This window comes from Halichoerus grypus, chromosome 12 (genome assembly GCF_964656455.1).
Source record: "Halichoerus grypus chromosome 12, mHalGry1.hap1.1, whole genome shotgun sequence".
Classification (NCBI taxonomy): domain Eukaryota; kingdom Metazoa; phylum Chordata; class Mammalia; order Carnivora; family Phocidae; genus Halichoerus; species Halichoerus grypus.
This window is the reverse complement of record NC_135723.1, coordinates 28,232,400-28,241,810: the sequence shown is the minus strand read 5'-3', so window position 1 is coordinate 28,241,810 and position 9,411 is coordinate 28,232,400. Positions and strand designations below refer to the sequence as shown.

At 36.3% G+C, this 9,411-nt stretch overlaps 1 protein-coding gene across 1 annotated transcript; it reads right to left on the bottom strand.

Annotated features, from left to right (window-relative positions):
- Nucleotides 1-669: 669 nt before the first annotated feature.
- Nucleotides 670-2,218, bottom strand: LOC118545586 (ADP-ribosylation factor 4-like). The gene is made up of 2 exons (XM_078060094.1): nucleotides 2,041-2,218; nucleotides 670-1,849 (listed from the first exon to the last, which is right to left on the bottom strand). The coding sequence occupies exons 1-2, from the start codon at nucleotides 2,101-2,103 to the stop codon at nucleotides 1,352-1,354; spliced, it is 561 nt and encodes a 186-aa protein (XP_077916220.1). The 5' UTR covers nucleotides 2,104-2,218; the 3' UTR covers nucleotides 670-1,351.
- Between the last annotated feature and the right edge of the window lie 7,193 nt (nucleotides 2,219-9,411).

The following is a 9,411-nucleotide window of genomic DNA, read 5'->3' as shown; positions in this document are numbered from 1 at the left end:
AACAGTACCAGTATGTGAGAGCAGTACCCAGCTAACTGTGATGTATGTCTGTCCCACTCCTTGTCATGCAAGGTTATTATGATCAGAAGAGCAACAACTCCCATATATACTTGCTGACAAAGGTAGAATATATCTTCTTGGTAATAAATAGAGTGCAACCAACACTTTTTTGCATGCATTCTTCAAAGACTCTCTGTTTACCTCTTGGTGAAATGTGTAATCTTGTTATTTATTTATAAGGGTCTGAGGGCTGAGCTGGTTAGAAAGCAACTTTTCTTTCGTAACTCTCAATAACCGATGGCAGTGGTTTCTAGTTTCAAATTATAGGGCTCTTTTCTCAGTGGCTCTGGCCTATCAAAGAACTCATCTCTCTTTTGGCACGCTATCACACAGCTAGAGAACTTTGAAAATTATCCTGGGCACTTGGTTCAAATATTCAATATTCTATCTGCTCAGCAGTATTTGAGATGTATTATTACATGGCCATTTTTTTTTATCATTTTATTAGGAATAATTCCAAATGGGTTATGAAGAAAACTTACTGATTTTGATGAGTTTTCCAAAAACTCTTAATGCAGATATGTTCACTGATAAACAAAACAGCGGCAGAACTATCATATACTGGGCAAAGAGTCAGGCTGATACCAAAAAGCAACATGCAACATAAAAAAGATACAATATAAAGGAAGACAATCTGCTGGGTATTAAAAATCATCTCAATATGAACTCTTTGCAACCAGCACAGAACCTAATTAGCTATCAAATCCAAACCACACTAAGGTAAGCTTAGCTGACGAAAGCCAGGATTCAATAAGGGGGGGAAATATAAGTTCCTCAGTGCAAGAGATCTGAATAGTGTTTTGGAGCATTTCCCTGGCTGGTACAAGCAGTATTAGAAGATCTTTTTGGCAAGGGAGAAAAATGAATACAAATGGAATGCTAAATTTTTTAAATCAGCAGACTGTCCCAGGAATGATAAAGGTATCAGTAAAGTAGCAAGGGGATAACTTTAAAACATTATTTCTCGTGGGCTCAAAAAACATTCAAAACGAATTTATTTAAAGGTGTCACAATAGCTATGTCCAGGCATTTAGGCTTAAGGGAATTAAAATTAAAAGAGGACACTTTTTTTCCCAAGTTAAGGAGAATTTCTTTAAAACCAAGCATATTGCTAAACAGCAATATTATTCTTGGTCAACAATAATTGGCAACAAAATAAGTTTGAACACTGTAATATTCTGCCCGAACCAGTCCCAGATACTGTTTAATAACCAAGATGCAAACTAATTTTGTTGTAACAAGCCTAGGCCAATTCTATCAAATGTGTCCTTGGTTAGATATCCAGTTTCATTTAACGTTTTGAAAGCTCGTTTGACAGCCAGTCAAGTCCCTCAGACAGACCCGTTCCTTGTGTAGCACAAGGGGCTTGAACATACCATGTTCTGTTACGAAGACACTGAAGACCTAATTTATCTGTTATTTCACTGATGGCCATAGCATTTGGCAAATCCTGTTTGTTTGCAAAAAGCAGCAACACTGCATCTCGCAACTGATCTTCCTGAAGCATTTTCTGCAGCTCTTCACCTCCTTCCCGAATTCTTTCACGATCATTACTATCTACCACAAAAATAAGACCCTGGGTGTTTTGGAAGGAATGCCTCCAGAGAGGCCTAATTTTATCTTGACCACCAGCATCCCATACTGTGAAACAAATGTTCTTATATTCTGTTTCCACATTAAAACCAATGGTAGGAATGGTGGTGACTATCTCCCCCAACTTCAGTTTATACAGAATGGTCGTCTTGCCAGCAGCATCCAATCCAACCATCAAAATGCGCATCTGCTTCTTCTTTTTTTTTTTTTGAAGATTTTATTTATTTGACAGAGACACAGCGAGAGAGGGAACACAAGCAGGGGGAGTGGCAGAGGGAGAAGCAGGCTTCCCTCTGAGCAGGGAGCCCAATGCGGGGCTCGATCCCAGGACCCTGGGATCTTGACCTGAGCCGAAGGCAGACGCTTAACGACCTGAGCCACCCAGGCGCCCCTGCGCATCTGCTTCTTGTGGAAGAAGCGGGAGAAAAGGGAGGAGATGCTGAGGCCCATGGCAGTAGTCGCACTTGCGATGGGCAGGAGCAGAAGGGGTTTGGGGGCGTCCCCGGGCCTTCTCCTTTCACGCTCCCAGCAAACGGAGCGAAGGAAGAGGAGCTGAGGGAGAAAGAGGGCGGCAGGGACGAAGCTCCGGAACAAGAACTAACGCGGCGCTGCTCGACGACTGGCGCGGCAGCTGCGGGTCTGGCGTTTGAGGCTCCTGCTCGGCCATGTCACGCGGTAGCCGCGGCGACCCCAGCTGCGGCCCGGCCCCCCCAACGCGGGCAGAATCGCGTCACCGCCGTCACTTGGCCATTTTACGATTCATGTTGTAGATTCTCACTGACGAGCAGAAGCTGGAAATACAGACTAAAGTTATATTTTGTGGTTTTTTTCTGATACCATCCATGGTACCCCTGAATAGGTTAATAATTATAGAACGGGTTTATTAACTGCATACTTTTAAACAATGTTTTGAGACTAGAAAGTGATCAAACTTAATAGGAAGACAACATAATGTGACAGGACCTAAATTAAGAAAGATTATAGTAGTATCTTCATTAAAATACAGACATAGAAGTGAAATAAATAAGATTTAAAAGAAAAAGTTCCATAAGCTAAAGAACTGAAGGTATAGGAATACCAGCAATGAGAGAAAACCAGGAAGGGAGACTGGAGATAGATGGATAGATAGATAGATAGACAGACAGACAGACAGACAGACAGACACAGACAGACAGACTGATAGATTGATTTAGAAATCTGACCTATAAACAGAATTTTGTGTTCCTGTTCTTTTTCAGGATAATTAATTAGAAAAATGCAAGAGAATTTCTAAATAAACAAATGCAAACAATACACCAAGTTTAACTTCCAGCTCCTCTGCCTACCACTCCCCCATTTTCCTCCTCCTCCCCTTTATTTGTATCAATGTGGATGCTTCCAACTGAAAGAATATAAAACACAAGCCAAGCTTACTAAAATATTAAGGGGGAGCTTTTGGTTCATATACCTACAAGTTTCAGAGGAACTGTGATGTGCAGACATGGTTTGAATGGAGCACTGTGATTCTCTCAGGATGCATACCCCTGTGTGCCATCTTCAATCCCAGGAGGTTTTTCTCATTGTAGCAACTTGGCAGTTGTTTGGATGGAGATAAATGTTCATGGTATGGTGGTATGGTATTCCTGGCCAAAGTCTCAAGTTCTGTACTGATCACTTGGCTTGGGTAACCGGAACACATTTTTTTGGTAAGAGATACACTCTGTTCCCAGAGTCAAGGGTGAATTCAGTCTTACCTACAACTTCATGGCTGCATGGCTGTCACAGCATTAAGTAAATGTGGGGTAAAGGGCGAATTAGTGCAAATGACACTTCCCCAAAGAAAACCTGGCACCAAATATGGTGGCTCAAAGGAAGGAATAGGTAGGCATGTGATTATTGCCTATTGATTTCTACCAGATGTTCCTCTTCCTTCAGATCTTGCCATCCTCCTTTCACCAGGGAACTCTGATGTTCTCGTGTTCCCTTCCCATTTAGAGAACTTGTTATAATAAAATTTTTGCTTCAACAGTGTTTAAAATATATTTTTCAAGATGGAATTTCTCTGGTAGAGCAGCCATCCCATGTGTTTTCTTTGTAATGTAAATATTAAAGATCTTCCTCTATCTAGCCCCTAACATTCAGGCTGGCCTATTTTAACATAGTCCTATTTTCTCTCCTGTCAATCTTTTTTTTTTTTTTTTGCCCAGTTATTTCCCAGGTGGATTGAATCCTACTCCTTTCTACTATTTTAGAGAGAAGTTGCAATATAGTTATGTTTATAAGAGACAGCATTAGGTGCAAGAAACAAATCCACACATATTTCTTAAAATAACATTGATATGTTCAAACTTAGTAGTAATATTTGTGGGGCATATTTTGTTCCTGCCAGATTTAAACATGATGGAGGCAAATGTGAAATAGACTATGTTAAGTAATTACAATAAAAGCACAACTAAAAAATGTTCCAATATCTTTTCTTAGTTAGAGTGATGTCAGTAGTTGGCTATCAATATCGGAGAAAGATAAAAAAATGGTGTATTCATAAAATGAAATCTTGTACAGTTATAAAAATTGAAGGACCTCTTTATATACTGATACAGAAAGAAGTCCACAGTATTTTGTTAAATAAATTTAAAAAGTCATAAATAAAGCTGGCTATCTTCTGTGGGTTTGTTTTTTCCATTAAAAAATGAGGATGATAATTTATTTACTGGAATATGCATAATGATCTCTAGAAGAATACATAAAAAATCTGTAGCATTTGTTCCCCAATATTGAGTAACAGGGGAACTAGGCAATTAAGGGACATTTATGGAATTCAATTTGTAATTTTATGTTAAGTTATGCCATACAAAGGATCATGTAGGTCTGTATGTAGGGACAACGTAAAGATGTATTAACTTTGGAAAAGAAGTCAGACTAAAAATAGTAGCCTGATTTTGCCAACTATAGCATATTTAATGCAATGTGGTCTTATTTTTTGAATGCTTGAAAATCTTGAATTGCTTTGTGGCTTTGTTCTGAAGATTGCTTCTCACCTTACAAAGCTCTAGAACAAGATGTTGGAGGAAATGGCTTTGTGTGTGTGTGTGTGTGTGTGTGTGTGTGTGTGTGCATGGTCACCTACTGAATATTTCTTTTCACTCAGGTTTCTCTTTTCTGTGGCACCTTATTATTCTCTTTGCTTTACTGAATGGAAATTCCATGAGGTAGGGATGCTTTTCCTTTTTGTTCTTTGCTTTATGTGCTAGGATAGAGCAGCGCCGGGTACACGGTGATCAAACCATAAATATTTCTTACATGAAGAGTATTTTTAAATGTGTTGTGCCATTCTTAAAAGTTTCCTTATTCTTTTTATATTTAATAACTTTTGCTTAATATATTACATTTATAAATAATTGTTGTGGCTGAAGAAACAGTACAAAATCAAAGCAAGAAAGACACAATCTAGAGGTTGGGCAACATTCACAGATTTTCATAGGATGGCTTTCTGAGTAATCTATAGATCGTTCTCCCAAAATAAGTCCTTATTATCAAGACAGTAACTGAATTGATGTGGTGAACTGTAGAACATTGTATGACATTGTCTTTGATGGAAAGGGGACTAAAAAAAAAATAGGACTTTTTTTAAACATCGGTTTCCCCAATATTTTGGCCAGTCTACATATTGAAGACACATAGAGTATCTGCTCTGACAGCATGTTTTAGATCTTAGAAAATGCATTGTACTACCTAATGGACCTAATGTTCTCTTGTAAACAAAGAGCATCTTGTAATACTGTTCTTCTCTTAGTGGTTATCCATTCATCTCCTCAGGATCCTATAAAGATATTCCAGGTTTGGTTTTCTTTTATAGACCCTTTGAAGTGTCATAATTAGTCATGAACATATTCAGTAATCACCGTGATGCAGAAAATTTTCTTGATATTTGGCTGGAAAACTTGAGGGCCATGCATATCTACACTGGACAATTTGTATCATGTGCTTAATCTCAAGCTACATGGGTTGGTGCTGTCATAATAGACACTAGCCTTGATACCATGCTACATTTAATAAAAATGTTGTTGATTTATGGCAAATATCCTTGACAACCCGTTTCCAGTTTCGCATTATTTTTTCCTTAGTATGTCTCCAGACTTCTTCTTATATCTATAGCTGATGCAGAAGGAAAGTTATTTCATTTCACCTAAATTGTTATCATATTAACAATTAGCAATGACTTGGCAACGAATCCAAGTCCCTAACCACTGCTTTGAGCCCTGTCTCTGAGCGCCTGGCGGTGTTGCAAGCTCTGTAGTATCTTGCATGTTGCAACAAGCCTCAAAGTGGGATATGAAGGCCTGTTTAAATATTTTGAACCATGCATTTTCAAAAAGCCAGTAGGAAAATGAACAGAGGGCATGAACAAAGAGTTAAAAAAATAGATGTTAGCAATGTGAAAAGCTATTCATCACTCATAAATAAAGAAATGCAAATTGAATCATCTATGAGCATTTTTTGAGCAGTAATTGGCAAAAGATGAAATGTTTAATGTTATAAAACAATGTTAAGGATGTTGGAGAAAAATATTTGTGCATTGTACATAAAGATTTGATAGGACAAAAACTTTTATTGTGGCTTTTATTGTAATGAAAAAGGACTATTAATCAAAATTATCACTAGGACACTAGATGAAATATAATGCGTTCATCCATTGGAATGCTTTACAACTATTAAAAAGACCAAAATAGATTTACATGTGCTATAGGAAAGTATCCTCAGTGTTTACTATGAAATTCAAAATGCAAAGTGAAAAATTGTAAGTACAATGTTCTTCCATTTGTATTCAGACAAAAACTACATATCTACACACCCTTAAATAGATACCAAGTATTCCTAAAAGAATATATAAGAATATTAACACAGTGGCTTTCTCCAGGGAAATGCGCAAAAGTACTATGATAGAAAGGAGAATATCTTTTTAAGTCTGTTAGAAGTTTTTAAGCCAGGTACACATATTGTCTTAATTTCTTAATATGGAATTTATATTTCTTAAAGGTATAAAATCAATGTTTTGTGAAATTTTCTATGTACTTTAGAGCTCATACAAGCCTAATGTTCCTTTTGATTTATCTCTCTGTCTCATGAAAAATGAATCAATATTAAAAAATCAAAAGATGTTAACTTGGTAAAAGGATGTTCTTTGAGTAGAGTAATGGGGTGAGGAGTGGTGTTATTGTCTGAGTAGTGGAAGAATGTGTAGAAAAAAGCTGGGCGGAGTCGTCACAACCCAGGGTGGGGAGATAGGGTTGCAGTATCTTAAAAAGAATGGTTTGTGGATGTTCACTTTTCCTAGGCAAAAATTAAAAGGATTTCATGGCCATATATATTTGAGAAATGATTGGTTGAATTTTCTTAACAAAAGAGATACAAAAGCATTCCTGAAACTCTCCTGGGCATTCTGAAATGTTGATAGAGTCTTATTTTCTTAAGGTTTTTGTCATGGGAAAAGGAATAGAACTGTGGGTACACTGTTTAATGATTATCTAGTAAATTTATGGATCCAATAAGTAAAATTTTAAAAACCATTTTTTGAATATTTAGTGGTGATAAAAACAAAATTAAATTTCTTTAAATATTTAAACTGATGGCAAATTGAGTTTGATCAGTTCTTTTGAACTCTTCAAATATTTTAAACAAAATATTTATAAATATATCTATTAGAAATTTATTACTGTATTGACACTGAAACCCTTTAAAAAATGTCCACACAAGCGATTTTAATTTTTTTTTATTCCAACTTCTTACCCATTTTTAGATTTAAAACAACACCTATTGAGTTAGGCTTTCAAATTTGAAATAAGTTTACCCAAAGAGAAACAATATGTGGGATTCAGTATCTAGGTTATCAACTGCTTATGCTCAGTTGGCTCTAGCACTTGTTATTTTTCTGAATTCTTGGATTTAAGGTGGGCCCCTATTTAAAATTACATTTAATTTGTCTTTTTATTTTTTTTTTAGATTTTTAATTTTTTAAGCAAGGTGTTTTTCCATGAAATGTCATTTTTTATTTTATCACGGCCAAGATTTTGTCTTACACTATTGCCAAGTCAGTATGTCTTGGCTTGGTCTGTAGTTATCTTTGGGAAATGTAAGTTTGTTACTCTTATCAATTCATAGAAATATCTCAAGCAGTGTTTTTTAACCAGGGGCAATTTTGTCCTATAGGAGACATTTGTCAATTTTTGTTGGTCATAACTGGGGGAGGGGGCTATTGCTATCTACCAGATAGAGGCCAGGGAAGCTGCTAAACATCCTACAGTGCACAGGGCAGCTCCCCCATAGAACTGTAGGACCCCAAATGTCAATAGTGCCAGGTTTGAGGAAACAAAGTCTTATATGGAGATCAGTAGAATCTGTATTTCAAAGTGCTTCTGAAAGCTTAACGTGCAGATGCCTTTATAAAAGCAGATTCTGATTCAGTAATGAATATGGAAAAGAACCAATTGTAGTCACTTTACCCTTTCTGAGCTGCTCTCAGTTTCAGAGCCACTGAGTAGGCAGGATGCCTTATATAAACATACAGGGCAGGCTCTGTCCCCAACCAGCCAGGGTCAATGTGCATAGTCTAAGGAGCGAATCAGCCGACATATTGAGCTGTATATCCAGTGCCATATTGGATTCATTATCCTGACTGGATTCATTGTTAACAATAAAATTGATCATCTGAGCTCCAGCAGATTGGCCTTTGTGCTTTTTTTTTTTTTCTTTTTACTTAAAGGGGGAGAATAGTGCTATTTTCTTGTCCCTTCATGAAAATTCCATTGTCTTTTTTAAGTTTACATAATCACAGGTTGGCTGGTGGTCACTTTAAGTTGGCCCCTTAATCCTCTATCACTGGCCCAGGTGACATCAAAGGCATTTTTGTTTTCTGGTAACAAAAGGCCATTCCAACCTAACTTCCTATTTTTCTAGTTTTGAATATCAACTACCCTTGGGAGTACTGCTTTCTTTCTAATATCATATTATACTTAGTATTATAATATATTACATTACATTATATAGGTAATACATTATATCATATTTACTATTATAGATTTTTTAGGATAGATGAAAACCTGAGGGCTGGGAGCATACTTGAGAGTCCGTCATGGGAAAAGTGCTATCGATGATTTTGGTGTGGGGCCCCTGTTAGTAGGGGCAAAGCAACAAAAGTTTTCATTTACCCGCTAATCTTAATATGTCCTTCCTTATACTTTAAATTTGGTTTGTTCTTTTTTTCTACTCTTTTAAGGTACAAGGTTAAATCTGTGGTAGGAGAGCTTCCATATTTTTTAATACAGGCATTTACTGCTTTATACTCCTTATTAGAAGTAGAGTATTGAAGTTCCCAAATATTGTTAAATGGTCTATTCCTTTAATTCTGTTAGTTTCTGTTTCATATATTTTGTGCTCATAGAGGTGCTGTTAGAAGACCGTACACATAATTTATATATGTCTTCTTGATGGTGCATTAAAATCTCCAACTTCCTTCAGTTTGACTATATATTATATATTCTTATAACATTTTAATTGATTTTAATTGATCTTCTTTGTTTCTTATAAGTTTTTTTTCCAACTGTATTGAGATATAATTGATGTATAACTGCACTTTTTGTCTTAAAGTCTCTCTGTCTGATATTAGCATAACTACTCAAGCTCTCTTTTGGTATAAATATATATATATTTTTTTCCATTCTTTCACTCTCAACTTAATGGTGCCTTTGTACCTAAGTGTCTTTTAAATTAGCATATAAATAA

Excerpts from the sequence above, each read along its gene's own strand:
- LOC118545586 (XM_078060094.1), bottom strand. The coding sequence starts at position 2,103 with ATGGGCCTCAGCATCTCCTCCCTTTTCTCCCGCTTCTTCCACAAGAAG. Across the intron at positions 1,850-2,040 it reads AGAAGCAGATGCGCAGGGGC|AAGAAGCAGATGCGCATTTT; the intron begins GCCTGGGTGGCT and ends AAAAAAAAAAAG.